General features: G+C 44.9%; 1 protein-coding gene across 2 annotated transcripts; it reads left to right on the plus strand.

Moving 5' to 3' along the window:
• IRF4 (interferon regulatory factor 4) lies at nucleotides 1-26,700 on the plus strand. 2 transcript variants are annotated; one of them, XM_083449546.1, is made up of 9 exons: nucleotides 1-110; nucleotides 7,136-7,412; nucleotides 10,689-10,875; nucleotides 11,290-11,378; nucleotides 12,818-12,959; nucleotides 16,565-16,672; nucleotides 18,124-18,477; nucleotides 19,788-19,900; nucleotides 22,835-26,700. In XM_083449546.1, exons 2-9 carry the CDS (start codon nucleotides 7,176-7,178, stop codon nucleotides 22,976-22,978), a joined length of 1,374 nt encoding a protein of 457 aa, XP_083305672.1. In that variant the 5' UTR covers nucleotides 1-110; nucleotides 7,136-7,175; the 3' UTR covers nucleotides 22,979-26,700. The 2 variants fall into 2 exon arrangements, with proteins under 2 accessions (XP_083305672.1, XP_083305671.1); XM_083449545.1 differs by having other exon boundaries at nucleotides 44-110; nucleotides 7,133-7,412; nucleotides 16,562-16,672.
• Nucleotides 26,701-27,500: the final 800 nt, after the last annotated feature.

Here is a 27,500-nt window from a genome sequence, read left to right on the forward strand (position 1 = left end):
GTTTATTCCGGTTTGAAATCTGATTTCTCTCTCGCGCCCCCCCCCGTCTCCAAAATCATTTGGAGAAAAGGCTCTGCGCTCGCCCTCCGCGAGGGAGGAAAGAGAGAGAGGTAAGTTTGCCAAATCGCCCTCTTTTCATTCAGGGGGTGGCGGGGACCGTTGATGATGGAGAGGGAGCCAGTTCCGTGTCCAATGGGACTTAATTCGGAGTAAACGTGCTCCGGACATCCCGCCCTGGAGTTAGGTCTTTTTGACCTCAGGTGTGCTGTAGATCTGGCACACGGGGACCCTCAGCCTGTGTTAAGACTGAGTTCACTCATCGGAGAGCGAGGCAAAGCAAAGCAAAGTCCTGGAGTTTGGACTTGCGGGAGCCGAGTTCGAATTCCGAGCCCTCCTGGTGATCTTGAGCCAGTCGACTCTTGAGCCAGTCGACAAATGCATAGAATCGTAGAGTTAAAAGAGACCAGGGTCATCTAGCCCAAACCCTGCCCTGCAACGCAGGAACCTTCTACCCAAGTTGAGGCTCGAACCCACGACCCTCAAGAGTCTCGTGCTCCACCAACTGAGCTATGGGTACCAATGCGTGGCTGCAAAGCGCAGTCCTGCCCTAGTCCCCTTGAATCCAGATGGACTTCTTTCCATCTGGATAAGATTATTGCAGCCATAGATGATGATCGGAAGGCCAGATAGCGACGGGTTCAGGATACGGACCATTAGCAAAGCAATTCCCACCCCCCATCCCCGCCTCTCGAGTTCATCTCGGTGGTGTGAGGGCTTAACTGGCCTGTGGATCCTCTTCCAGAGCTTGTTCTAAAGCGTCGTCTCCTCTCCCTCTCGCAGCCCTTTTTGCAAGTTGAATCTCTTTTCTACCCCTTCCGGCGGCTCCGCTCCGCTTCCCTTATCTCTGCTAGTCGAGATCGCGTTCGTTGTCTTTTATGAATGAAGCGCATTTCGTAGTACTCCGGAGAGACCGCGTGGCGTGGCGGGCAGGTGCGGGACAGAGATGTGGGTCTGATCCTGGCCCAAGAAGAGGTGATGCCGAATCACGTGGCTGAGACTTCTTCTGTGCCGAGACGGGAAGAAAGGTGGCTAAAGATTTGGCTCGTGGCCTGTCGTTTCCCTCTTTCTTTTTAGTCTGTTCTGTTAAAAGGAGGGATTTTTACCCACCGAATTCCTAGTCCTTTTGGTTAAGGCCTGCCCAAGCGAGGTTTCTAACCCCACAACTGCTGCAGGCTGCAGAAGTTAAGGCTCCGGGTGGTCTTTCTTTTATTTCTGATCGCAAACCGAGAGCCACGTTCTTTCGCGAGGCTCGCGTTACCGAGCTTAGTCCATTCCGATTGATCGACGGGAAGGTTAGACGACGTTCCGTCATATAACAATCGTTACTGTCCAGCGCATTCGGCTGCCTCTTTCCTTACCCTGAAAAGTGCCCTGTAAGCTGACTTTGCCACCCGAGTCCCACCCGAAAATAGCGACCTTCTGGAAGCGCCCCCGCAGACTTCAGCTAGGAGACTTCAGCCCTGTTTGTGCAAATATTCTGTGCAAATATTCTGCAAAGATACTCTTTCCTCTGACCCTAGCTATACACTTCACTTAGAAAGAGGGAGCAGCTAAGATTGCAATCCTAAACACACGAGGGAGTAACACCCATTTACCCTTCCCAGCAGTGCATAATGTGCAGAGGATTCCACTTCACGACTGTAGCCCAGCGTACACTTACACGAAAGTAAGCCCCACCAAGCACAGAGGGGTTTTTACTTCAGAATAAATACGCCTGTACGTTGACACTGACCCTAAGCATGTTTACTCCAGAGTGAGCCACACTGAGTTCAGTGGGATTTACCGCCTTGCAAGTGTGTTTAGTTCTGCAGTTTTAGTTTCCGCAGGTTTGGTCTCGGGCACGGCCGCATGGATCTAAAAATCCCTTTAGCATAAGAAAGTTGGCTCTATTATATTAAGCAAGTTTTCGAACCGCACAGCGCTCTCCTTCCGGAAGGGAAAGGAAAATGATGTGCTCTCCCAAAGCTTGCTGCAAGTTTAGACCAATTCAGTAAAAAAAAGCCTGCTACTGGACTCTGTAGGTAGGGGACAGTTTCTCTTCTGATGCCGCAGTCTTTCGGAAGTGCTTTTTAAAAAAATCAAGTTGGTGATGCCTTAGAGAGGAACAGGTGTGATGGGTCACCGCGAGCTTCCCTGGACCAGAGCTGCTTTCTGGCCCAGAAAAACGCACGAGAACAAATTTAAAAATTATTTTGTTTTTATTTATTAGATTTATATACCTCCCTTCGTCCTAAGAGCTCACCTCGGAGGTGGTAGGAGGTTTTTGTCTCTGCTAGGACAGACTTCGACGCTGCTGCCCGATCTTAATGGAGATCAAGTGATTCCAGAACTATCCTTTGATTCCCAGACTCTGCATTTAAGACCCTGGTAACCTAAACTTGGAGGACCTTCCTATTTACTCTCCTATCAAGCTAATCATGCTCTTTAGATTAGCAGCAGCAGTGGTGGGTGGGTAAATAGTATTCAGATATATTTATATTTCTCTTGATTGCTTCAGATGATTAAGACATCGGTAGGGTTCTCGCGCAGCTGGAAGAGTGGAAAAGTTGTTGGAAGGGGCGCTGTCGCTCCAGCCCCCAGACCCATTCGCACAGAGAGCACAGGTGAGCTGCCATGTGGGGTGGGTGAACCCTAGAGGAAGGTAACTGAAGCCATTGCTGGGAGAACCTATAGGCAATGTATGTTACGGTGATATGAAGGCAGGCAGGCAAGTACTCATTTAGCTACCCTCTCCTAAAGCTAGATAGAGCCTCAGGTTTCAGAGGCACTGTATCTGGCTGCAAGAGGGAACGCAGCAGGGGAGGTTTCTAGGAAGTTGGCTTATACCGAGTCAGACCAGTAGCCCATCTAACTCACTGGGGCACGATCCGGATGTTACTGGACTCCAGCTCCCAATAGCACAAGTCACAGAATCTCAGGATTGCCGCGTTGGGAGGGACCCCGAGCGAGGATCATCTAGTCCAACCCGCTGCAATGCAGGCACATTTCACCCCGAGTGGGGCTCAAACCCACAATCCCTGAGATGAAGAGTCTCAGTGCTCTACCAACCGGAGGTAGATCCCTCCTCCCCTCCTCATTGTTTTAGGCATCTTGCCAGGGGATTCGAACTGGTAATCATGCATTACTGGGGGGTTGGACTAGATGACCCCTAGGTCCCTTCCAACTCTACCATTCTGTGATTCTGCGCCCTCTTCCACTGATCTATGGCCCTTTCCTCGTTGCATTCATGCCTCCCTTTTGCGCTTCCTGTAAGTGTGTGGATAGCTGCTGTGGGAGGCAGGATACCGTGCCGACTTTGGGTCTGATCCCGCACGGCTTACTCTCAGGTTCTACTCTCTTTATGCATAACAGATGGGTGCAGTCGACTGACCCCCCCAAGTCTTCTGAGAAACGTACTAAAAAGGTGTGTTGGGTGTGTTGGTTCACAGGAGGCAGCCATGCAGACCGCAGCCTCCTGGGCCACGGCAGAACAAGCAACAGAAGTGACTGGGACAGCTCAGTCGTTAGAGCACTGAACTCTCAATCTCACGGTCCTGGGTTCGAGTTCGGTAGGATTCCTGCATTTGCAAGGGGCTGGACTAGATGTCCCTCTGGGGTCGCTTCCCAACTCCACAATTCTGTGATTCTAAGGTTGAAAGCGGAACGGGAGCAGCTTAAGGCTTGACTAGGACTTCAGGTCGAGCACAAACTTTGCCCGCAGCACAAGAGAACCAAAGTATATTCTGAGACCAACCGAGGCAGCTGTTGAATTTCAACAAGGTGTTGTTTTTTTTGCCAGCTTTGAAGAGGAGGACAGAAAAAGGAAAGCACCCCGCCCCCCGAATTTGGGGGCTCGGGTTCTCTGAAAGCTGTATGTGGGTTGTGCAAAGCTCAAGGAAGGATGCGAGGGAGGGACAAAGTATATGCGAGTCTCGGTCATCTCGTGGGAATGGCCACCGTTTGGAGAGGGAAAGCAAACAGTTCATAGAATCGTGGAAGAGTTGGAAGGGGCCTCAAAGGCCATCTAGCCCAACCCTCCTGCAATGCAGGAAGGTGATTCTTGTTTTTAAAGAGAAGGTGATTCTTGTTTTTGGGGTGGGGTGGGGGGGCGCAGCAAGCGCCAGGTCTCCCGGGAAAACGGCCTGGCGAATGAAAGAAGCGGGAGAGGAAGGAACCTGGACCAGGTGATACTTAGCGCATCACTAGCCCTGCAGCTCATATTCATTTCAACCTACGAGATTTTAGTTTATAGAAGGGCATGAACCCCTGTCCAGGCGCTTTGCCGGGAGCTTCCCGTCGAAATTTCGACGGGGGGGGGGAGGGGAGGACAAGACCAGGAGCGAAGGGAGAGCGAGAGCAAGTGGTGAATGTGAGCAAACGGAATCCTGCCTCCGCCGGGGGTCTATGATTACCCATTTATTCCATTTCAATGATTACCCATTTATTCCATTTCAATGAATGTCTCTACTGTACTTAATATAATGCATTCACTTTTACTATACAGTCTATATTCTCTTTTTAAACTTCAACCACCTCTGCTTCCCTATAGGAAGGCAGCACCCACCCGTTGGTAATAATATTTATTTGCATGTAGATAAGTAAATGTAGCCGCCGATCTCTGTAAGGCATTGCACCCTTCACCAGCAGTGCAGTTCCAGAAGGAAGCCCCATTAGGTCCAATGGCACTGAAAGTGAGTCTGGGGTTGTGTCTTTCCTTGTATAAGTCTCCAGCGGCCCACACGTAAGCATTGCGGTGTGCGAAGCGTTTATTTATAGTGCTTAGCTTCGTGGTTCAGTAAGTATGCTTGTGTTTTGGTGTAAATAATGTTTATATACATACCGATCGTCTTATTTGGGGGGGGGGGGTGAGTGGAGATGTGCCTGTGTGGCTTTTCAAAGCACTTTGCTTCGGTAATCGCCCTTTGGGATATTCGTTAATGTAGAATTTGTGCAGGTGTGCTTGTTTACCGTTGATCTCTATGGGCGAAAACCTGCTTTGGGGTGGGAAGACCTCGTTGCTTAAGGGCAGTAGCAAAGGCTTGATGTCTTCAATCGCTGCACAAGAATTTCCGCAGATCCTGCCTTGACTGGTTACATAATACCCACAATGTATTTCATTGTCGAAACACTCCCATCGATTTTCAGCGTGGCTGGAAGATGTCCGGCAGTAGCAGCCTAGCCGCGCGATCCTCTTACCACTGGGTAGCTCCGTTTGGTTAGAGCATGGTGCGGATAATACCAAGATCGCGGGTAAGGGACAGTTGCATATTTCTGCATCGCAGGGGGTTGGACTAGATGATCCTCAAGATCCCTTCCAACTCTCGGATTCTAGGTTTACTCGCAAGCCCCGCGAACATAGCGGTCAACTTTTTCCTTTTTTTTAAGGGAAATTCCCTTATTCCGAATAGGATTCCTCGCAAGAAAAGGGAAAAGTTGACAGCTATGCCCGCGAAACTCGAAGACACTGACTCGCAGGCTGCACACATTTACTAGGGAGCTGTTTAAACAAACCCTGCGCGCGACTTAATGCCGAATAAATAGGCACAGGATTGCGCCGGAGCAGGCCGATCCTATGCACGTTTACTCGGAAATCACGCCCCAAGGGGGCGCCAGTGTCCTCGCACCCCGTGGGAGCCCACAGCATTGCGCTGAGTGCTCTTTATAAGCGTTTGAGTGCTTCCAAGTCGGCGAGGGGCCAAATAGTACTGTTTGAGCGCAGCTGCGCCAACGCGCGCCGCGATCCTCGCCGGGGCACCTTTTCCTAGGGCTGGCCCGAGAAAACGCGCTCAAGAGCCGCGGCGGAGGCGGCGCGTCTGGCCACTGGCGCAGCGCCATCCCCCGCGTTCTGGGTCGGCGGGCGCCCCTCGTGCGGCGCGGGCGGGAGTCCCGTCGAGCCGGGGCGGCCGCCGCGGGTTTGTGAGCCAGCGCTTCAGGGGCGGCTGAGAGGAAATGTGTCACGAGGGCGAAGCGGCTGCTCGGAGCCGCGTCCCCTCTCGGCCTTCTCTGGGCTGGGGCGCGCGGGCGGGAATGACGGTAACAGAGCCAGCCGCGTTGGCGAGCGAATGTGAGGAGTTTCCTGCGGAGAGTCCGCGGCGTGGGTGGGAAAGCGAAGGGGGAAAGGCCTCGGCGCGGGGTTTGAACAGAGAGAGAAAAAGGAGGCAGAGAGAGAGAGAGAGAAGGACGGCGGCCGGGGAGAGAGTGGAAGGGGCTTCTGTGAGTATGAGGAGAGGTCCGGCTCGTGCCAGCCGCGAAGAAGCCCAGAATAGAGGAAGGAAGCGGGGACGGATGAGCGTCTGCAGGAGAGGGAAGGCGACAGGGAAGTGGGAGCTGGGTGAGGCGCGGTTTTTGGCCATGTGGGTTGCCTGTCAGGGAAAAAACAACACCAAAGACGGCTCTGAGGGGGGAGGAGTGCACAAAACGAAGCAGGCACACACAGAAAGATAATTCGGCGTGTGCTCCGAGGAAGAGCCGGTTAAGGCGAAGTGTGACCAGGAGGGCGGGAGGGGTGGAAAAACGTCGAAGGTGAGGCGACGGCTTCGGCCGGCAGGTTCCTCAGGGGCAGCAGACACCCTCCCCCCCCCCCTTTCTATGCCCCTTGTCCTTCTTCCCTGGCGGGGAGGGCGGCACCATTTTGTGGCTCGCCTCAGGGGCCGCTCTGAGGTGTTTGCGAGGAGAGGAGGTGCGCGCGAGAGAGCGAGGGAGACGCGGCATAAGCAGGGGCTACTCTGCGTTGGCGCCAAACGAGCGAACGGTCTCTCTGCTTCCTCGTGAAACGGGTCTCTCTCTCACAGTCTGGATACCAGGAGTGCTAACTTGACCGTGGGCGCCGTGAAGTGTGCATGGTGGCCCTTGCACCGAAATTTGTGGTTGCCCGGCCCCTTCATGGGAAATTTGGGGGGTGCTTGGGAGCCAGCCGTGGTGGACACCGGCGCCCCCGACCTTCGGGTGTGGAGAAGAAGTTCGCGCTTCTCCCGCCAAACTTGAGGAATGGCGCGTTCTGTGGGCCAGAGAGAAAGGAGAGCCCGGAGGCGCTGAAGCGCGCGCGCGCGCGTGTGTCTGGCGCGTGGCACGTGACCCTTCTCCCTCCCGTCAGCAGGGGAGGCGCTGGAGCGGGCGACGTCGGCTGGGCGCGTGGCATGAACCTGGAGGGCGAGCGCGGCATCCACAGCACCAGCGAGGGCGGCGGCGGCGGCGGGATGAGCTCGGTGAGCTGCGGCAACGGGAAACTCCGCCAGTGGCTGATCGAGCAGATTGACAGCGGCAAGTACCCGGGCCTGGTGTGGGAGAACGACGAGAAGAGCATCTTCCGCATCCCCTGGAAGCACGCGGGCAAGCAGGACTACAATCGAGAGGAGGACGCCGCTCTTTTCAAGGTAAGGGCTTCGTCCCAGTTCAGGCGCGCGCCAGATTTCGCAGATTTTGCGATCCAGTGGCTTGGATCTCAGCCAGAGGCGAAGGGGCTGTTTGCATTTCCTTGCGCAAGTTTGGCTCCAGCCTCCCATCAGAAGCAAAGTGTACATTTACTTGGAAATGGCCCGTGCTTTTAAGTGGAACTGGTTCCAGATTTAGGGTCAGGTGCAGTTAGATGATTTAGGACCATTGGGTAACGTACATGGAATTGGCTATTTTATCTTGTCAACAGTCTGCAGGGTAGATCGGACTGGAAGACAGGTTTGGCTGAGGCCACTCAGTGAACTTCCTGGCTGATCTGGGATATGAACCTAGAGCTCATTGGTCCAACTCCACCCTCTGTCCACTTTCAGCCTCACTGGCAAATTCCACAAAGGCTGTAACCTTTAGCCTGTAACAAGTGAAAGTATATTTTCCCTAGCAGTAGAGGCTCACCTGCGACTAGTTAAAGAAATAATAGATGTTCCCTAAACTGTGTGTAGACTGAAGAAACCAAAAGGTAGATTGGACTCTGCCCCTATTAGAATTGCTGGAGAGTGGAATTAGGAGGGTCTTTTATTTTAGGGCACTTCTTTTCTCCGACTTTAAGAGAGAAATTAAATGATCACCAATCAATGACGGAATTATCTTTTCTACTCAACTAGCATCCTAGATGCTTCTGAATTAAAATGCCAGCCAAGCTGCTTTCCTGTCACACTTGAAAGAGTCCTTCCATGTTCTACAATTCCCTCTTCCTTATTTGATTAACTACTCCAAGGCGTGACTCTTTATGGCTGCAATGATGCTCCAAGTTGCACAAACTGGCATTCTGTAGACATCAATGGAACTTGTGTACAATTTTGAACAGGATTGCAGCCTTTGTCATTAAACTTCAGCAAGCACCATAATAACTGTTTAGCAAGACTTCCTTTCTAAAACTCCTTCCGTTGATTGTTATTGAATAGCATTACCTGGAGCAAGACTGTTCCATTTCTGCTAAAATGAATGTAGCTAATTACTTTTAATAGTAACTCATTTTTAAAAGCAACCATTTACGCTACTGGTTGATTCCACAAGCAACGCCTTCCCTCCTTAAATACTCAGCCTTAATGTTAAACATTCGTATGGCTTTCTTAGCTTTGTGTACTGAACTCATACTGTGACAGGTCTTTTTTAAAAGCCATCTCTTGACTTGAAAATAGTTTTTACCTTTTAGCTACCTGCAGATTCCAGTGACTAGACTGGACTTGGCAGAAGTTATTTCCACCTCAGCATGATACAAAACAAGAGTTCATAATTTCTGACTACAGTGGTACCTCGGGTTACAGACGCTTCAGGTTACAGACTCCGCTAACCCAGAAATAGTACCTCGGGTTAAGAACTTTGCTTCAGGATGAGAACAGAAATCGCACAGTGGCAGCGGGAGGCCCCATTAGCTAAAGTGGTACCTCAGGTTAAGAACAATTTCAGGTTAAGAACGGACCTCCAGAACGAATTAAGTTCTTAACCCGAGGTACCACTGTATGCTGACTAGGTCTGATGGCAACTGGAGTACAGCACACCCAAAGGATCAGAGATTCCACATGCCAATTATGAAAGATTGAGTGTTTCTACATCCTTGCTCCCATTGTGTGCTGTCTGCACGCAGGGCTCTTATTGAACTCTGTGCCACATAGAATGAGAAGACTAGAAGAAGCTGGGACCGCATTTGCCGCCATAGCTGCATTATTATTATTTATATAGTCAGAGAGACCGTAGCTGAGTGGTAAAGCATCTACTTTGCATGCAGAAGGTCCCCAGTTTGATCTCTGACATCTCAAAGGAGGGCTGGAGGAGACAACAGATGGACCAATGAGTCTGACTTTGGTTAAAATACCTAAGGTCCTAAAAAATCCGCCATTCCTTCTGCCTGCATAGAATCTCTGACATCTTTCTGAGAGGCAGTGTGGTATAGTGGTTAGAGCGCTGTACTAGACACAGGTTCGCATCTATGCTCAGGCCTGAAACTTAACTGGGTGGCTTTGGGCCAATCACACTCTCTCGGTCCAACCTACCTCACAGGGTTGTTGTGAAGATAATACAGAGAAGGGGAGGACTGTGTCCTTGAGCTCCTTGGAGGAACAAGGCGGGATAAAAATGTGATAATAAATACACAAATAAAAACAGGAAGGCTTATAGGTGGTTAACTGCAGCCTGATTTATATATCTACAGTGGTACCTCAGGTTACATACACTTCAGGTTACATACACTTCAGGTTACATACGCTTCAGGTTACATACGCTTCAGGTTACAGACTCCGCTAACCCAGAAATAGTGCTTCAGGTTAAGAACTTTGTTTCAGGATAAGAACAGAAATCGTGCTCTGGTGGCGCAGTGGCAGCAGGAGGCCCCATTAGCTAAAGTGGTGCTTCAGGTTAAGAACAGTTTCAGGTTAAGAACAGACCTCTGGAACGAATTAAGTACTTAACCCGAGGTACCACTGTATTATAATACTGCACCCCTGCTTTCTCCACTCGCGAACTGCCTGCCATTCCCTCATTAACCTCTTTGAGCTTCTCACATCATGCTTCTCCGTCTTCCATTCCTCAGCTGCTTCAGGCGAGAGAGACAAAGGACACGGATTCCTCAAGTATTCCAAAGTATCTTTATACAATGCCACTGTTTAAAATTGCTTCCCCCCCTCTCAGTGTCCCTCCAAGCTATCCCACCATGACTTCATGCAAATTCAGAATTGTGATGCAGTACTACACTTCCTTCAATGGATTACATTTTTATTATATAAAAATTACACACACACACATTTTATACACTATTGTTCTAAGCTGCCCTGTGCTCCATACTGGAGGAATGGTGGGATAGAAACTATCTAATTCATAAATGAAGAAATAAAACATGTTGTGGCTATTCCATGCTGTTTTGCAGTGAACTAAAATAGCACTGAGCCTTTGCGAATGGCACAGGGTCTGTATACTTCCTGTAGAACTGAAGTATCGACTATGAATCTAGAACGACATCTAGTTCTTTTTCTGCAGTCTTCTCTGCTGGGTCCTGAAAAATTGCACTGTGTTGGGAATTTGGTTTGTAGCTGAATTGTGCCTAGGGAAGTGAAAATCCTATAGTGGCCGGGGAAAAGCTAGTGTTAGTCCCATCAGAGAACTTCCACGATGAACACACGTATCGTGCTATTTATATTGTTGAGTATAGGTATGTTTAAAGGAGTTTTTAAAAACAAGATGTTAACCACCATCAATATTTCCAGGCTTGGGCTCTGTTTAAAGGGAAGTTCAGAGAAGGCATTGATAAGCCAGATCCCCCCACCTGGAAAACAAGACTGCGGTGTGCTTTGAACAAGAGCAATGACTTTGAAGAACTCGTTGAAAGAAGCCAGCTGGATATATCAGACCCCTATAAAGTGTACAGAATAGTACCAGAAGGAGCAAAGAAAGGTAAACTTGCATTATACAAAACAATCCCATTTATTGAGATGGTGCTGGGGTGGGGTGGGGTGGGGATATACAACAGGACTATAATTACTTTAAGCAACAAAGATTGGTGAATTAAAAATCTAATGCTTGTTTATATAGGTTTACAATAGAAGCACCTAGGGTTCAAATAACTGATGCATTTTTGCCTGATTCTGTAAGCAAATAAATTATATAATTCGGGTGATCTGCATGTATGTTGTATGTAAAGTTTTCCAGTGACAGACTTCTAGATTTATCCCTTATCTGTAAAGCATACCAACAAACTTCATGAAGTAGACTGAAGCAATAACAATGTCATTTTTTATGTGCAACTACTTTTCTCACAAGGTTCTTCAAAGATACGCATGCGTAAATCTCCCTGTTTTATACACACAGGAGCAAAACAGCTAAGCATGGAAGATCCCCAAATGATTATGAATAATACTTACACCATGAACTCGTCTTACTCTGCACTACCACCTCAGGTATGTATAATTACACACATATATAATATGGAGGTATTTTAGCTTTGATGTCAAATGATGAAGATGTACTGATACCATTGCTGTTTTATTCCTTGATCTGGTGTGAGATTGAAAAAGAGTACCAAAGAGTACAACTACAATTTAAGGAATGTTCTCAAAGAGTTCATAGGTGTTGCTGTGATCCATTTATTTTTTTGGTTGAACCCATACTATCAGCTCTTATTACATTCCATATCTGTTTCATCATTTGCAGTCAAAGTATTCATCTTCATACATTTCAAATCTTTACATCCCCCTGTAAACGTTATTTTAAAAAATTTAACTAACAACGCTGGATTTGTACCAATGCATCAGTTTCATGTGCGCTCCCTCTTCCAAGGGGACCTTGGGTGCTATATATTCATTATTCATTGGGGAGAGCCTAAGGATCGGTGGTGAAACACATCTTTTGTGTGCATAGAGTTCCATGTTCTGCCCCCTGGCACCTGTACTCTGGTAACAGGTTTTGGAGAGAATACTGCACAAGACTCTGGAGAGCATTTTGTGTTTGGACATTTTGAGGATGGCTTGTAGTCCAGGTGGGAAAGCTTGAAGATTCTGTCTTCAATTGACTATAACTAAAACCATTATATGGGGACGTGGGTGGTGCTGTGAGTTAAACCACAGAGCCTAGGGCTTGCCGATCAGAAGGCCGGCAGTTCAAATCCCCACGACGGGGTGAGCTCCCGTTGCTCGGTCCTTGCTCCTGCCAACCTAGCAGTTCGAAAGCACGTCAAAGTGCAAGTAGATAAATAGGTACCGCTCCTGTGGGAAGGTAAACAGCATTTCTGTGCGCTGCTCTGGTTTGCCAGAAGCAGCTTAGTCATGCTGGCCACGTGACCCGGAAGCTGTACACCGGCTCCTTCAGCCAGTAAAGTGAGATGAGCGCTGCAACCCCAGAGTCATCTGCGACTGGACCTAACAGTCAGGGGTCCCTTTACCTTAAAACCATTATGTGATGTGTGGGACACCACAGCCTGACCCTGCACACTTTATTCATGGCCAAGAGACTGGTTTGACAGCACTGGAAGGACCACACAGCTGCTTTGAGAGCTCATTGGCCAGAGGATCTTTATTCTCCTGCAGCATATGAAAACATTACTTTTGTCTGAAGTTGTGAGAATCACAACTATTCTGAGATCTTGGACCCCTACTCAGAGCTGTTTGCCTGACTTGCATGCCGTATAAAATCTGTCAATGCCTCTCCCGTCCTCTTTTGTTATTTTGTATTATTGGTTTTGGCCACACATACCTGCTTTTTGCAAAATTGCATTGTGAATTGACATACTTTGCTGATGTGTTTTCTTTCTCCTTCTTAGAACTGTGATGGAAAACCTTTTTTTTTAAAAAGGCATTAAAAAAACACCACCACATTATGTAATATTTCGTTAAACACGCAGGTGCCAAGCTACATGGTGTCTCATGACCGTAATTGGAGGGACTATATGCCGGAGCAGTCACACCCCGATATCTCTTACCAGTGTGCAAGTGTTCCTTTTGCAGCTCGCAACCACCATTGGCAAAGCCCAGCATGTCAGAACGGTAAGTAGATTCCAGTGTTTTTAGACAGAGCTGTATCTGGTGGTTATTTAAATTGTGAAAGAAGTTGTGGTTCCTGACCCAGTGGCTGTGTCCATGTGGTTGCGAATAAGGTGTAAAGTGGATTTCCTCATTCATTTCATTAGAAGACACTGCTCAGTATATCCAGCACTTTGTGTATGTAAACGTCCCCTCTTTGTTGAAATGAATGGGGAAGCCTTGGAATGTGGGAAAACTCTATATGTGCATTCCATTGTTGGAAGAAAGTACAATGGTATGAATGAGATTAGGCAGCCAAAAGTAAGGACTTTAAAACCTCATTTAAGGGATAGGCAAGCACTTGCAAGATCCCTCTCACTGAAATCAATTGGACTTGCAGAAGTGGTTATCTTTGGAGCATGTTCTAAGGTTCCATTACAATGAGCACTCAGTATAAGAAAACGGTGCAATCTCCACAGGAGTGTGGAGTGCTTTTACTTTGAAGATTCAGAATAATGGACGAGGCAAAGTAGGTAAGTCAAATGGGCCTATTTCTGATGGTGCACATAATGACAGCTTTTCAGTGATGACAAAACTGATGTTATTCTGCAGCATAAGAGCCAACCCCTAGGGGCTGAGGTCTTTTTGACTCCCCAAAATAAAATATTTCAGGAGGCCAAGGCCCTCTAAATTTCATGGCCATTGCCATTCAAATGGTGTGTGTGCACCACATCATGTGATCAATTATGTAGGGCAGGGCTTACCTGCATCCTCCAGTATTTTAGCCAAGTTGGCACCCCTGTTCTGCATAGTGGGGTCACCAACATGGTGCATGCAAGCACACATGTGCCTGCCAAAGCTTTTCCTGGTGCCCACAGTAACCCCTCCTCACACCACACCCATTGTAGTCTGGCCTGAAAGAAGAAGAAGAGGAGTTTGGATTTGATATCCCGCTTTATCACTACCCTAAGGAGTCTCAAAGTGGCTAACATCCTCCTTTCCCTCCCTCCCCCACAACAAACACTCTGTGAGGTGAGTGGGGCTGAGAGACTTCAGAGAAGTGTGACTGGCCCAAGGTCACCCAGCAGCTGCATGTGGAGGAGCGGAGACGCGAACCCGGTTCCCCAGATTACGAGACTACCGCTCTTAACCACTACACCACACTGGCTCTCTCAGAAAAGACTTCTTTCTTTTCTGTTGCAACCCCAAAAAATCACGCTCCCCTCCTGCAATTAGTTTTTTTTAAAATAAAATACTATGATAGTAGGCTTTCCCCAAGCCTAATTGCCTGTGTGTGTGTGTGTGTGTGAGAGAGAGAGAGAGAGAGAGAGAGAGAGAGAACTTCCTGGAGTGGGTTAACCAGTTCCTGCTCAGCCACACTCTCCAGGAAGGTGACGCCCCTCCCCTTGCCAAAAACAAATTAAGCTTGAAAAAAGGCTGAAACACTGTTCCCTGTTGGAGGGCAGATGGGGTTGAGAATGGATGATTGTGGGGCATGTATATTTGCATGGCTATGGAGTGTGCATAGAATCACAGAACTGTGGAGCTGGAAGGGACTGTGAGGGTCCTCTATTCCAACCCCCTGAAATGCTGGAATCTTTTGCCCAGCGTCAGGCTCAAACCCATGGCCCTGAGGTTAAGAGTTTCATGCTGTACCAAATGAACTATGCCAGCTGCCTGTGTGGTTGCAGTGCGGTGCCAATGCCTATTACTCAGGTTTCCAAAATTGGCAATCGCTGCTCCAAGTGCTTCATAAACATGGAATGTGTTCAGTGAAGCCTGTCAAATAAAAGCATATTGCTTTATTACTTTTTGGCTTCCCTCTTTCACCTACTAGCCCATGAGTGAATTTGGCTGATTTCAACGCAATACAAAGATACATTATAAATGAACAGATATTTAAGGCACAATGATACACCCCAAGTCAACCACTTCTCTAAGTCCTATTGATTTCTGTGGGAGAGTTTATCACTTAGAAGCTTTTGCATCTCTTTCAATCCTAACCATGAATCATTAAAGCTGAGTGCCTGAAGAACCCCCTTGAGGGTTTCCTAGCTCTGTGACATCACAAAGCCAGCTGATCCTATGCAAAGCAGGTTTTAGTTTTAAACTTGCACAACCGGGCATTCTTGCTTTTCTTTTTCTTTTTCTAAGTGCTTAGCCTAAGAGGGACAAGTAGATTTGGATGCAATCTAGTGAAAGCATTCCATACTGTTTCCAATGCTGTATAAATGTTAAATCTGCCTTCACTCTAAGGCTGCAAGCCTGTGTGATGTAGTAATTAGAGGGCTGAACTAGGATCAGAGTGACCCAGGTTTAAATTCCCATTCCACCAGAAAATGTACTGGGTGATGTTGGACTAGTCACTATCTCCCAGCTTGGCCTGCCTCATAGCAGTGCTGCCAATTCCAGGGGCCACAGAGGCCCAGACACCCACAAATCTTTTTTGCTGTGGGTGCCCAGCCTCTGCCCCCTGCCCATGCCGCCTGCTGCCTTGCCTCTGGTGTTGTGGCACTGCAGCAGCAACTGGCCCTGTGCTCTGCCGCAGGGTCTCTGTTGGGGCTCATTGCAGCTGCAGACAGACATGCTTCCAGAGTGCGACTACTGCTGCAGCAGGCCCCAATAGAGGCCCTGCGACAAAGGTGCAGGCCCTGGCCCAGTTGCCACTGCGGCAGCAGAGCACACATGCACCATAACATTGCATTACGGTATGGCATCACAGCGTCACATTATGACATCATAGCGTGCATGCACTGGGCACCCACAGTCTGGGGCTCAAGTTGGCACTACTGCCCCATAAGGCTTTTATGAGAATAAAGTGGATAGAACCACATGTACCACTTTGAGCATCTTGGAGGAGCGAGATACTAAACACATTTACAGTGGTACCTCAGGTTAAGTACTTAATTCGTTCTGGAGGTCTGTTCTTAACCTGAAACTGTTCTTAACCTGAAGCACCACTTTAGCTAATGGGGCCTCCTGCTGCTGCCGCGCCACCGGAGCACGATTTCTGTTCTTATCCTAAAGCAAAGTTCTTAACCCGAGGTAATATTTCTGGGTTAGCAGAGTCTGTAACCTGAAGCGTATGTAACCCGAGGTACCACTGTACTAGAAAATAAGCCCCTGAAGTCAATCCCAGTGCCATGCCTCTTCTGGAGTCATGCAATGGTTTAAAGCAGCCTTTCTCAACCTGTGGGTTCCCAGATGTTGTTGAACTACAACTCCCATCACCCCTAGCTAGCAAGGCCAGAGCTCAGGGATGATGGGAGTTGTAGTCCAACAACATCTGGGGACCCACAGGTTGAGAACCGCTGGTTTAAAGCATCCATGAGGTACCACTTAGTGTGAGGAAATGCAGAAGCACCAAGGGATCCATCTCTGCAGCCAGCACAAGGCTCTCCAAACTGAGCCGAAACATCCAGAGTCCAGGAGAAGGGAAGCATCTGCCAAGGTTTTGCATAAACTACCTGGGAGCTCTGCTGAAAGACAGCATATAAACAAACAAACAAAATGTGTTCAGGTCGAAATGGAAGGTGAATTTCTCAGACTGGAGGGAGAAAGCCTTCAACGGATTTTGGACCGCTTGGCAACATAGTTTGTGAACAGAAACTTTTTGTTTGTGAAAGCAGGTTGTCAGGTAACTGGAACCTTTTACGCTTGTGCGCCACCCGAGGCACAGACTCCTGGGATCCCAATAGAGCCGAGCATAAGGTCTGGTGAAGCTCTTCCATTGTCAGGTATATAAATAATTCAACAATTGGCAAGTAACAATGAATTCATGAGTGCCCTCTCATAACTTTCCAGATAAGTTTCACACACACACACCCTTTCCCCGTGAGCTCAAATGAGAGGATAACTGTGAAATTTCCATCAATGTTTGGTTCTCTGATTTGGTTTAAAAAAATGTAAGGTGAATACAGGGTGTGCATAAATGTTGGTTGCGCACATATATATGAAGTGTGGAGAATGTTCACAGACAACATGAACAAGGAATTTTGTGCAGTGCCCAGTCAATATGCGTTGAATTTTGGGCAATGCCTAGTGAATGTGCCTGGGTTCCAAATGATGTTGGAAAATGGTGGCCAAAGTCGATTAGGTGGTGTGTTTATTGGCCAGTCAAAGCAGGAAGCAACCAGACAGAGCTCCTCCTCAATAGAAGTTCCCATCTGTGGAGTTCTCTCCCAGGGATGACCTGTCTAGCACCAACCATGTTATTCTTTCAGTGTTAAGCAAAGGATTATCCCAGACACTTGACTATATTTTCCTCTCTTTAGTTGGTTGGTAAATATTTTATATTATTTTTCAAAACTGCTATGGAAGTTCCACTGAAGAGCCACATATACATATTTAAATAAACAAAATGATCCTTTCGGGGACTATATGGATTACCCAGGTGATCAGTGAAACATATGTGGAGGTGTTGCACATCAACCAAGCATTAAAGTACAACTGATTAGTTAATTTCCCCCAAAATCATTTGGCAACAACTCATACCGTCGGCTGTAACATTCCCTGTTGATGGTTTGGTAAACTTTCTCCATGCTGTCATGTGAGTGTACATTATGACTAATGTTCATGCACAATTACTAGTCAATTCCCATTAATGTACATGTTGACAAGAATTCTGTACTGCTTAAGCTTTTGCACAAAGTTATTTTTAGTGGCATGTTTGTAGATGTGTTATCTTGGTGTAAGGGTGGCTCATTTCACTAACTACCTCTTGCTGCCCATACCTGCAGCACAACAGCCATATTTGTTACTTGCTCCAATGCTCCACCACAAAAAAAAAAAAAAACAACCCCATGGAACAGCTACCTATCAGTTATCAAGTAGCCTGCATTTTGACTTGGCCAACAAGCAAGGCTACTGCATAGCTCAACTCAGTGAATCATAGGAATCACTATGCCAATACCCTCATAACCAGCATTTCCCCAGCTAATCTGCTGTGTAGCACAATCATACACATATTTAAGTCCCACTGTGCTTAATTTCCTAGCAAGTGGTTTTAAAATTGCATATGCATTCTCAGGTTCAAAGTCTGCCACTAAAAAGTGGTTTGAAGCCACATCTCTGAGATGCTATATGTCACTCAACCTCAATGCTTCTTAGCTTCCTCGTAGACGTTACATGACATGCCATTGTCTGGTGTCCAACGGTTAACAACAATTCTGCATAAATATGCTTTCAGATTGTCGATTGCACATCTGTCTATATTACCACGAAACTCTTGTGAAAGAAGTCACTACTTCAAGTCCTGAGGGGTGCAGAATATCTCATGGCCAAAGTTATGAGGTCAGCGGGCTGGACCAAGTTCTTTTCCCTTATCCAGAAGATCACAACCAGAGGAAAATAACCGAAAAATCCTTAAGCCACCTGGAAAGGGGAGTAATACTCTGGATGACACCTGACGGACTCTATGCTAAGAGACTTTGCCAAAGCAGGATCTATTGGGATGGTCCTCTGGCATTTTGCAACGACCGGCCTAACAAACTGGAAAGGGAGCAGACATGCAAACTTTTTGATACTCAGCAGTTTTTGTCAGGTATGTATGTTGCAGTCATAAATGCATCCTTGTAGGTTGTGTGATGCAAGCTTCTTATTTTGTCATAGCAGTGGGTTTCAGAAGGAGCTGGATACACATTCAGTCTATTTGACCATAGCATGAGCTGAAATATTACCTAATTTGCTAAAAATTTCTAATTAGCTTTCACTTGAGAAATGTAATGTAAGCTCACCAGTTGTCCTACTGTTGGCTAATAATGCTTCTCACACACATTTTTTTGTCTGCTCTTCAGTGGTGTAATATTTCAGAAGGTGTTTTTTTCTTGTCTGCATTCTTAAATGCTCCTTTAGTCTTTGGTGTCCAGGGTGCTAACACTTACAGTTATACAGTAATGTGTAACTTTTGGTATGTACAACACTGGCTGTTTTGCAATGAAAATAACATTGATATAAGATTGTTCAGCTTCAGGTTTTACTTCGGTGAGATCAAATAGGCTAATATAAACACATCTGCTTAATTAGAGACTGTGATATGTGGACTGGATATAGAAACAACTGGACTGAAATTAATATTTCTTATCTCCAGCAAATTTGAAAGTGGAATATTTTAAACAGATTATTTAGTGGGGTTTTTTTTAAAAAAATGGAAGCACCATTTTATAGATTTGCCTTTTTGGATTCCAATAGTCTTTATTGTAAAATCCCCACAAACTCCCAGTTATACAATTCTGAGTGAACAAATAATAGATTGTAACTCCGCTAAAGGCATGTGGGAGACTTGTGTCTTCTCCATACATATTTTAGAGGTTCTCCTCTAAAATCTGGGGTCTTTTCTGGAAGCCAGCCAGCTCTGGTTTATCCCAGCTTGAGGGTAAATACAGACAACCATGGCATACCTGGAAGCACTCAATAAACTGGAAACAGTAATGTCCTGCCAAATTGAGAGAAATTTTGTTACGCTTATGTAGCTGATCAGAAAGCTGGAAAACCAGGGAAGTTTACAATTTTCAACATTGCTGGATAGGATGTTGCAGATATATACTGATTTGGATTCTAGATTTTGTTAGGTCTTTTGCCATCCTCATTGCCACATCTTTTGATCAGTAATATAGGCTGCCAGAGCAGCTTCGTCACGCTGGCCACGTGACCCGGAAGTGTCTTCGGACAGCGCTGGCCCTCGGCCTCCTTGAGTGAGATGGGCGCACAACCCTAGAGTCTGTCAAGACTGGCCCGTACGGGCAGGGGTACCTTTACCTTTATAGGCTGATTTTCCATGATATTTGTTTTTCTGCCATAGCTCTGAAGTTTAGTCCTACATAATAGCTTGAGTATTTTCTGTTGGCTTTCCAGAACTACAAGTATTTGCCCACCATGGGCGGCCGTTGCCTAGATTCCAGATTGTGTTGTGTTTTGGTGAAGAGTTTCCAGACCCACAAAGGCAAAGAAAACAAATTACAGCCCATGTAAGTATAAATTATTTGATTTGCTTGAATCTTGGGGCATTCAAATATATTAAAGGGGGTAAGGTGAATGCTTAAAGTGAATTAAATTAATCCAGTATATTCAAATAAGGTTGAAAAGGAGCATTGAAATGAAATGTAAATCACCACTCTTACAGCTAGGCAGTACAGTATAACTGAAACTTCCTTAAGTATGATAATCACCTGGAAATATGCAACGCCAGTTTCTGAGTGATTCACATCTGTGATTACACTTCTGATTTAAGCTAAACGTTACAACAATTCAAATATTCTGAAATTGGAAATCACGGTTTATTTCAATACTGTGTAAATAAACTAGACATGAACTATAAAGAGGGGGCTTTCTGGCTTGCCACCAATTGTTCATGCTGTGTTGATGTTTTTATAGCATTCTGCAAAGCTGTACTAAATTATGCTGTGAGCAAAGTGGGTGAGTGGCTTTCGAACTGCTAGGTTGGCAGGAGCAGGGACCGAGCAACGGAAGCTCACCCCCTTACTTCCATAGTGATTCCCTCCTCCCACTTACCTCATGCTCCATGCATTCTGTGTCCTTACAGCTAACGCCTTTCATCCTCCTTTATTTAGGGCTATAATTCCATAGGGACGTGGGTGGCGCTGTGGGTTAAGCCACAGAGCCTAGGACTTGCCGATCAGAAGGTCAGCGGTTCAAATCCCCATGACAGGGTGAGCTCCCGTTGCTCGGTCCCTGCTCCTGCCAACCTAGCAGTTTGAAAGCACGTCAAAGTGCAAGTAGATAAATAGGTACCGCTCCGGCGGGAAATTGCGCTGCTCTGGTTCGCCAGAAGTGGCTTAGTCATGCTGGCCACATGACCTGGAAGCTGTACGCCGGCTCCCTCGGCCAATAAAGCAAGATGAGCGCCGCAACCCCAGAGTCGGCCACGACTGGACCAAATGATCAGGGGTCCCTTTATCTTTTAACCTATAATTCACAAAGCTGTTAAGCCAGAACATCAGTGCACCAGTCTCCTAAATGGCTTAATTAGGTTGTGAATCAGGTTGTTAATTGTGCATTCTATTATAAACAATACTAAGAAACATTCAGTAGAAGAATTAGCTGTACAAGATCACATTATTTGACCAAGGTAATCTTGGAGAAATAAGATAATCTATGTTTTGAGCATCAGTGTAAGTTGTTTCGAAGTACACATAATACCTGAAATTATCATATTAGTTACGGTGGTACCTTGGGTTACAGACGCTTCAGGTTACAGACTCCGCTAACCCAGAAATAGTACCTCAGGTTAAGAACTTTGCTTCAGGATGAGAACAGGAATCGCACGGCGGTGGCATGGCGGCAGCAGGAGGCCCCATTAGTTAAAGTGGTGCCTCAGGTTAAGAACAGTTTCAGGTTAAGAACGGACCTCCAGAACGAATTAAGTTTTTAACCCGAGGTACCACTGTAACTTTGTCCTGAAAGCTGTGTGTCAACGTAGCACTGAGTGACTCCTTGCATGAGTGGATTGACTTCTGCCTGCACAATGGGACTCCCCCCTGTCCTCCCCCCCCTTGCCCGCTAAATCTGTTCTCTCTGGAGCAGATTTGGGGGTAGTGCAGGGCATGTGCAGGGGAAGGAGTGGGGAAATCCCATTGTGGGTAGAAATCATTTTACTCGTAGATTTAAGTAGATACCACCCTATGTTTGGTTGCGGGTCTTTTCTCTCTCTCTCTCTTTTACAATTTCCGCTGCAACAATCAACTGTAAAAGTTGATAATGCAAGGAAGATTTAGCTCTTATTGCAACTGATCAAGTAGGCAATTCACATAGTGAAGTGGAATAACATTTCAAACATCCCTACCACTCCCTTTGTATGCCTGTGTGGAGTTTTTGCTATCTCCAGGGCTCTGCAGAAGCTCCATACTTTTAGAAAGACCATGTTCAGCAAGGGAAAATATATTTTTGTCGTCATTCACAGTAGGCAGGAGATGTTTCAGGTAAATGTTAGTCCAAGACACATAAAGGATCTCAGACCAGGTATGTTCTGAAGCCTGCACTCATACATGTGTATAGGCTTCTGTGTACATGAAACGGTAGTAGAATGTTGGACAGCGCCATGCCTGTTTCTGAGAAACAAGTCCTGCTGATTTCTGTGGGCCTTGTTCCTAGTATGTGTGTACAGTGGTACCTCTGGTTACGTGCTTAATTTGTTCCGGAGGTCCGTTCTTAACCTGAAACTGTTCTTAACCTGAAGCACCACTTTAACTAATGGGGCCTCCCGCTGCTGCCACCGTGCAATTTCTGTTCTCACCTTGAAGCAAAGTTCTTAACCCGAGGTACTATTTCTGGCTTATCAGAGTCTGTAACCTGAAGCGTCTGTAACCTGAAGTGTCTGTAACCTGAAGCGTCTGTAACCCAAGGTACCACTGTAACTCATATGATAATTGCAGGTATTACGTGTACTTCGAAACAACTTACGCTAAAGCTCAAAACATAGATCATCTTATTTCTCCAAGATTACCTTGTTCAAATAATGTGATCTTGTACAGCTAATTCTTCTGCTGAGTGTTTCTTAGTATTGTTTATAATATACAATTGTTTATAATTAACAACCTGATTCACAACCTAATTAAGCCATTTAGGAGACTGGTGCACTGATGTTCTGGCTTAACAGCTTTCTGAATTATAGGCTATATAGCCCTAAATAAAGGAGATTGAAAGGCGTTAGCTGTAAGGACACTGAAGCGTATGTAACCCGAGGTACCACTGTATATGATTGCTACTGGAAAGAAGCATGTCCTGATAAAATTCAGTATCTTCAGCAAGTCCATTGGAATTGATGAAACTAGATAGAACACAAATGAAATGCTCCGTTGACTTGTCATGATTAATATATATATTCAATATGAATGAATCAGACCATCTGGCTATGTGTCCCATTAACCTTTCTATCTGTTAAGGTTGAGCCCATGTTTGCAAGGCAGCTATACTACTTTGCACAGCAAAACACCGGACCTTTTCTAAGAGGCTATGATATACCAGAACAAGTCACCAGTTCAGAAGACTACCATCGAGCTCTGCACCATTCCTCCGTTCCAGAATAAGCATGTGATGCCTTGAAGCATCGTGTTGGATGTCATGCATAATGCAAGAATCGTTGGTTCACAGCTACGTGTTATAAGTAAATGCTTGGATTTCCCCTGGGAAATGAACAACAACAACAACATATAAGTTCAAAAAATGGTTGTGGTCAAGCCTAAAAATATATTACAATGGACACATGCTCTCCTCCCTCCCTCCTTTTTTTTTTGGATTGCTGTACCTCAGATTCTAACACTGGGGTTAGCGGTGGAAACTGACAAAATACTTCCTATGTTTACATGTTCTTAAAGGGAGGCAGTGTCTTATAGATGACTTGAACTTATTTCAGACTCTTAATTATTTATTTGATTCGAAATCTCAGGGCAAGAATTCCTAGACCGAAGCAGCAGCTTACTTAAGATATAAGGGGGTACTCAAAAGCACATTATTCAACAAAATGGAATTATTCTGTAATTTTTATAAGTATACTATTTCGAAAACATCTATGTAGTCTTTAAAGAAAGTTGCAGTGTACAGGTGTATGGTTGTTGTTTTTTTTAAGAACTATAATTTCTGACATTTTTTCACGTTTTTTAAAAAGTGTATATTGTTGCTCTTTTGAAAAATGGACATGTGCAGCACACTCTGCATCAGGATTATTCCTAGGATAAATGTTTTATTATCATGCTATGTTATTTATGCCATTATATGTCATTTTCATAAAGCTCATTTAATGCTTAGTAAGCAGTCAAAGCTTCTTTCCAATAACTGCTGGATTTGCTGTGCAATCCTATACATGCCTACTGAGAGTTCAGTAGTACTTGCTCCCAGGGTACATATGTATAGTCCTGCAGCCTCAGGCATTTTAAAAACAATTACCAAAGAGTGAAAAACATGTTTGCACAGGATTTAAGATGAATCAGTGTAAATCTATATACAAACCGATTGTGAACTCACAAGCGCACTATAGTTTAATTTGAGCCATCTAAGCACTCAAAACAGTTTTTGGACAAATTCACAATTGACTTTATTGTCAGAATTATTTCTTCTGAGTGATAATGTTGATAGACGTTACATAAGTAACTATGTGACTACAAGTGATTTCCTTTTTTAATATTAAAATTTATTGAATTTCAAAAAAGCAAAACAAAAAACCCCACAAAACAACTTCAACACACATTTTCCTTAATGTTTTGACTCCCCACCCTTACCTCCATGTTGTTTTTCTTTCCATCACTATTTTAATTTTAAAAGTAAAGGAAGGACTGAAATTTCAGGTTAGTGGTTATTTGCTTGATCAGACATGTCAGTATCAAAGCAGCATATTCTAATGAATCATAGGAAATAGTCATCAAGATCCCTTCCTTCCTCAAAACTATTTGTAGGTGTGTGTTTTTTCCTGCATTGAAGTATTAAAATTAAAAATGTGTTCTACTTGAATTTCTAATCAGGGACAAATTGTATATTTTTATACAATTGGCAGAAGACCCATGTTCTAACCCCCCCCCCCCCCGAATTTATACATCTTAAAGATGCATGATGCCTTGGGATATAATATCCATTTTCTTCTCCTAAATAGCCAGTCCCGTCACCTGGCACATTTTTTCCTGATGTATTTAGGCTGCAATCCTTACCATGCTTACTACAGAGTAAGGTCCATTGACATTGCGGGACTTACTTCTGAGTAAACACGCATATGACTGTACTATTAATCTTATTCAGCTTGAAAAATTGATAGGCACTGCATAGCTGTTTGGTTATATTCAGGCGTATACATTTGTGGTGTTGATCCATTCAGCAAAGAAGCACGTTCTCTCTCTTTCTCTCTCTGGTGTGTGACAGACCTTTTTTTTTTTTTTTGCTTGCAGCCCCCTCCCCTTTATTTTGTTGGTTGTATAAAGAAATGTTGTTTCTGAATTCCAGTTATGAAATGCGGCTTATGTTTAGTTTTCAAAGGCTTGATGACTACATACAAGGCAGTGTGAAATCTATGTTTATAGCACACTGGTTCATAATTCATTACTTGGAGGACAGCCCTATTGATTTGAATGGAAGATATTTCCAAGTGGTCCAAAAAGCACTTCAGTGGCAACTGTGGAAGAAATGTATATATAAATGGGAAATGCTGGTGCATGCTGTAAACTACTTCAGACTGGATTCAAACACTTTTATCTAAGATGGCATACTGGTTTCCATAGCATGAGCATTTTGTGTGTGCGTTTTTTTCTCCTGAACCAACTTTCAACTGAATGGACACTCCTGTTGTTTTTTAAGAGGGTTCTTTTTAAAAAGGTGAAATGTCCCCCCTGTAGTAGAAAAGAATGGGAATGATGGCCAACTGAACTAGTAGCGTTCAGTTTGCTGTCCAGAACATCTTTCAAATGACTTTTACAGGCATAGGAACTCAGGCCTGAGCTATGGAAGGAGAGAGCAGTAATTTTGATTTCCAAGATATTTCTGTATACAGCCCAGTCTTCATTATAAGGAGTTGCAAAGGTTACCAAGAACCAAATTGTGTTTTGAATATCCAAGGCAGAAGGGAGTGCTTTTTCCTACTGATTCATGTATGCAAATTGAGCTTTTGCAGTGTCTTATCTTATGGGGTTTTTTTTAGCATTGGAAGGAAGCTCAACGTTAGCAATTTGTTTTAGGATTGCCAATATTTTGGGGGGAAATGTATGGAAACCACAGTTGGAAATGGCTTTGGCAAATGTGATATATGCAAATAGCTGTGTTCCAGAATCCAGAAAAGTGATGCCTGTATTATTTCAATGGGCTGCAATATTTGTTTGTAATTAAATACAAATGAACTTTGGAAGACTGAAGTTTTGAGCCAAGGAATCTATTTTCTGCTTACTATTTTCACTCAAAACCACCCTTTTCCAACTGCCCTACCCACACTGTTCCACATATGTGCCCTGCTTGTATGTGAAACACATTGGGGAGAAAAGACACTGGGGAGAAGGAATTTTGAGCAGGAAAAGTGATGTCAAAAAAGGGATGAGAAGCTCTGTTTCTATTCACCCACCCTCGGTTCAAAATCTGCTCATCAATCTGAAGTTGCTTGCCAATTAAAAGAGGTCAGGGTGATGTAACAGACCTTTCTGTGTAATGTTGAGTTTACCCTTAAGCGAAAGCTTAAATCTCAAAATTATTTGGGTTTTGTTGGATCGTGCCTTCTGTATTGTTTTGAGGTGCAGTGTTTACAATTTCTAACCACATTTCTTTTTTAAGCAAGTTCCATAGCACTTAAACGAAACTTCCTTTTAAGTATTTAGGATCACAGGTGTGCTCAGAGTATTTAGTTTCAAGGTTTTATTTTGTCTAGTTTCTGCAGGAGCAGCCGAGGAAGGTAGTAATAGAACAGATAGAAATACTGGATCAAGTTGGTTATGAATACAGTGGTACCTTGGTTTAAGAACAGTCCAATTTAAGAACGATTTGGTTTACAAACTCCGCAAAACTGGAAATAGTGTCTTGGTTTGAGAACTTTATCATGGAATCCGAACAGTGGAAGGGCACCGGTGGCGGGAGGCCTCATTAGGGAAAGCGCGCCTCAGTTTAAGAACCGTTTCACTTTAAGAATGGACTTCCGGAATGGATTAAGTTCGTAAACCGAGGTACCACTGTATTGGCTAGTAGTAGAACAGAGCTATAAATGTACTATTAATTGTGAAAAAGGAAAGCTGGATTTTTTAGACATTGTTTGAAATGTAATATTGTAAAATAAAGTGATGAATTTTTAGTCTCTTTCCCAGTGTTGCTTTCAAACACATCAATGGCTGAAGGGGGGGGGGGCTTGTGAACAACTTCCTGTTTCTGTTCAAATTTTGCTTATATCCTCTTGAGGTCTACTTTCTTCCTGCTGTTGATATCTTATCTCAAGTCTTTTAGCACCTCATAAGAATGTAAGTAGATTCCTGCTAGATAAGACAGAAAGACCATCTAATTTAGCATCTGATTCTCCCAGTGACCAGCTAAGACATGAATGAAGGGGATGAATGAAGCATCATTCTTCCCACTTCCAACTGGGGTTCAGAGGCATATTGCCTCTGCTACTAGAAGTCGTTACACAACCATCACAGCTAGTAGCCTAGCCTTACCCTCCATGAATTTGTCTAAACCCATTTTAAAGCCATCCAGGTTGGTAGTCATTATTATATATTGCGGTGGCAAATTCCATTGTTTTATGCAACCATATACACTTATCTCTCTCTTCTTCTTCTTTTTACTTTTATTGATAAATGCAATACTTACAAACACAAACCAGGACACTAAACACACTTATTATACATAGATACATACACCTCTCAACTTAGATTACAAAAAAGAAAACAAACATACAAACTAAACATACAGACATAAATTTTGACTTCCCTCCACCTAAATGTGGCTTCCTTTGTTTCTTTTCTTATTTTCACTGTGTTAGCAATATTATTTTTGACTATCTCATCTTATACCCATTTCTTCTTAATGTTTTTACTCTATAAGTTTCATTCATTGCATATTGATATATTAATACCAGAACAATGTTTTTTGATGCAT

Source organism: Podarcis tiliguerta, assembly GCF_965153285.1.
Source record: "Podarcis tiliguerta genome assembly, chromosome: 7".
NCBI classification, from domain to species: domain Eukaryota; kingdom Metazoa; phylum Chordata; class Lepidosauria; order Squamata; family Lacertidae; genus Podarcis; species Podarcis tiliguerta.

Excerpts from the sequence above, each read along its gene's own strand:
- IRF4 (XM_083449545.1), top strand. The coding sequence starts at position 7,176 with ATGAACCTGGAGGGCGAGCGCGGCATCCACAGCACCAGCGAGGGCGGC. Across the intron at positions 11,379-12,817 it reads ACTCTGCACTACCACCTCAG|GTGCCAAGCTACATGGTGTC; the intron begins GTATGTATAATT and ends TTAAACACGCAG. Across the intron at positions 19,901-22,834 it reads GAAAACAAATTACAGCCCAT|GTTGAGCCCATGTTTGCAAG; the intron begins GTAAGTATAAAT and ends CTATCTGTTAAG.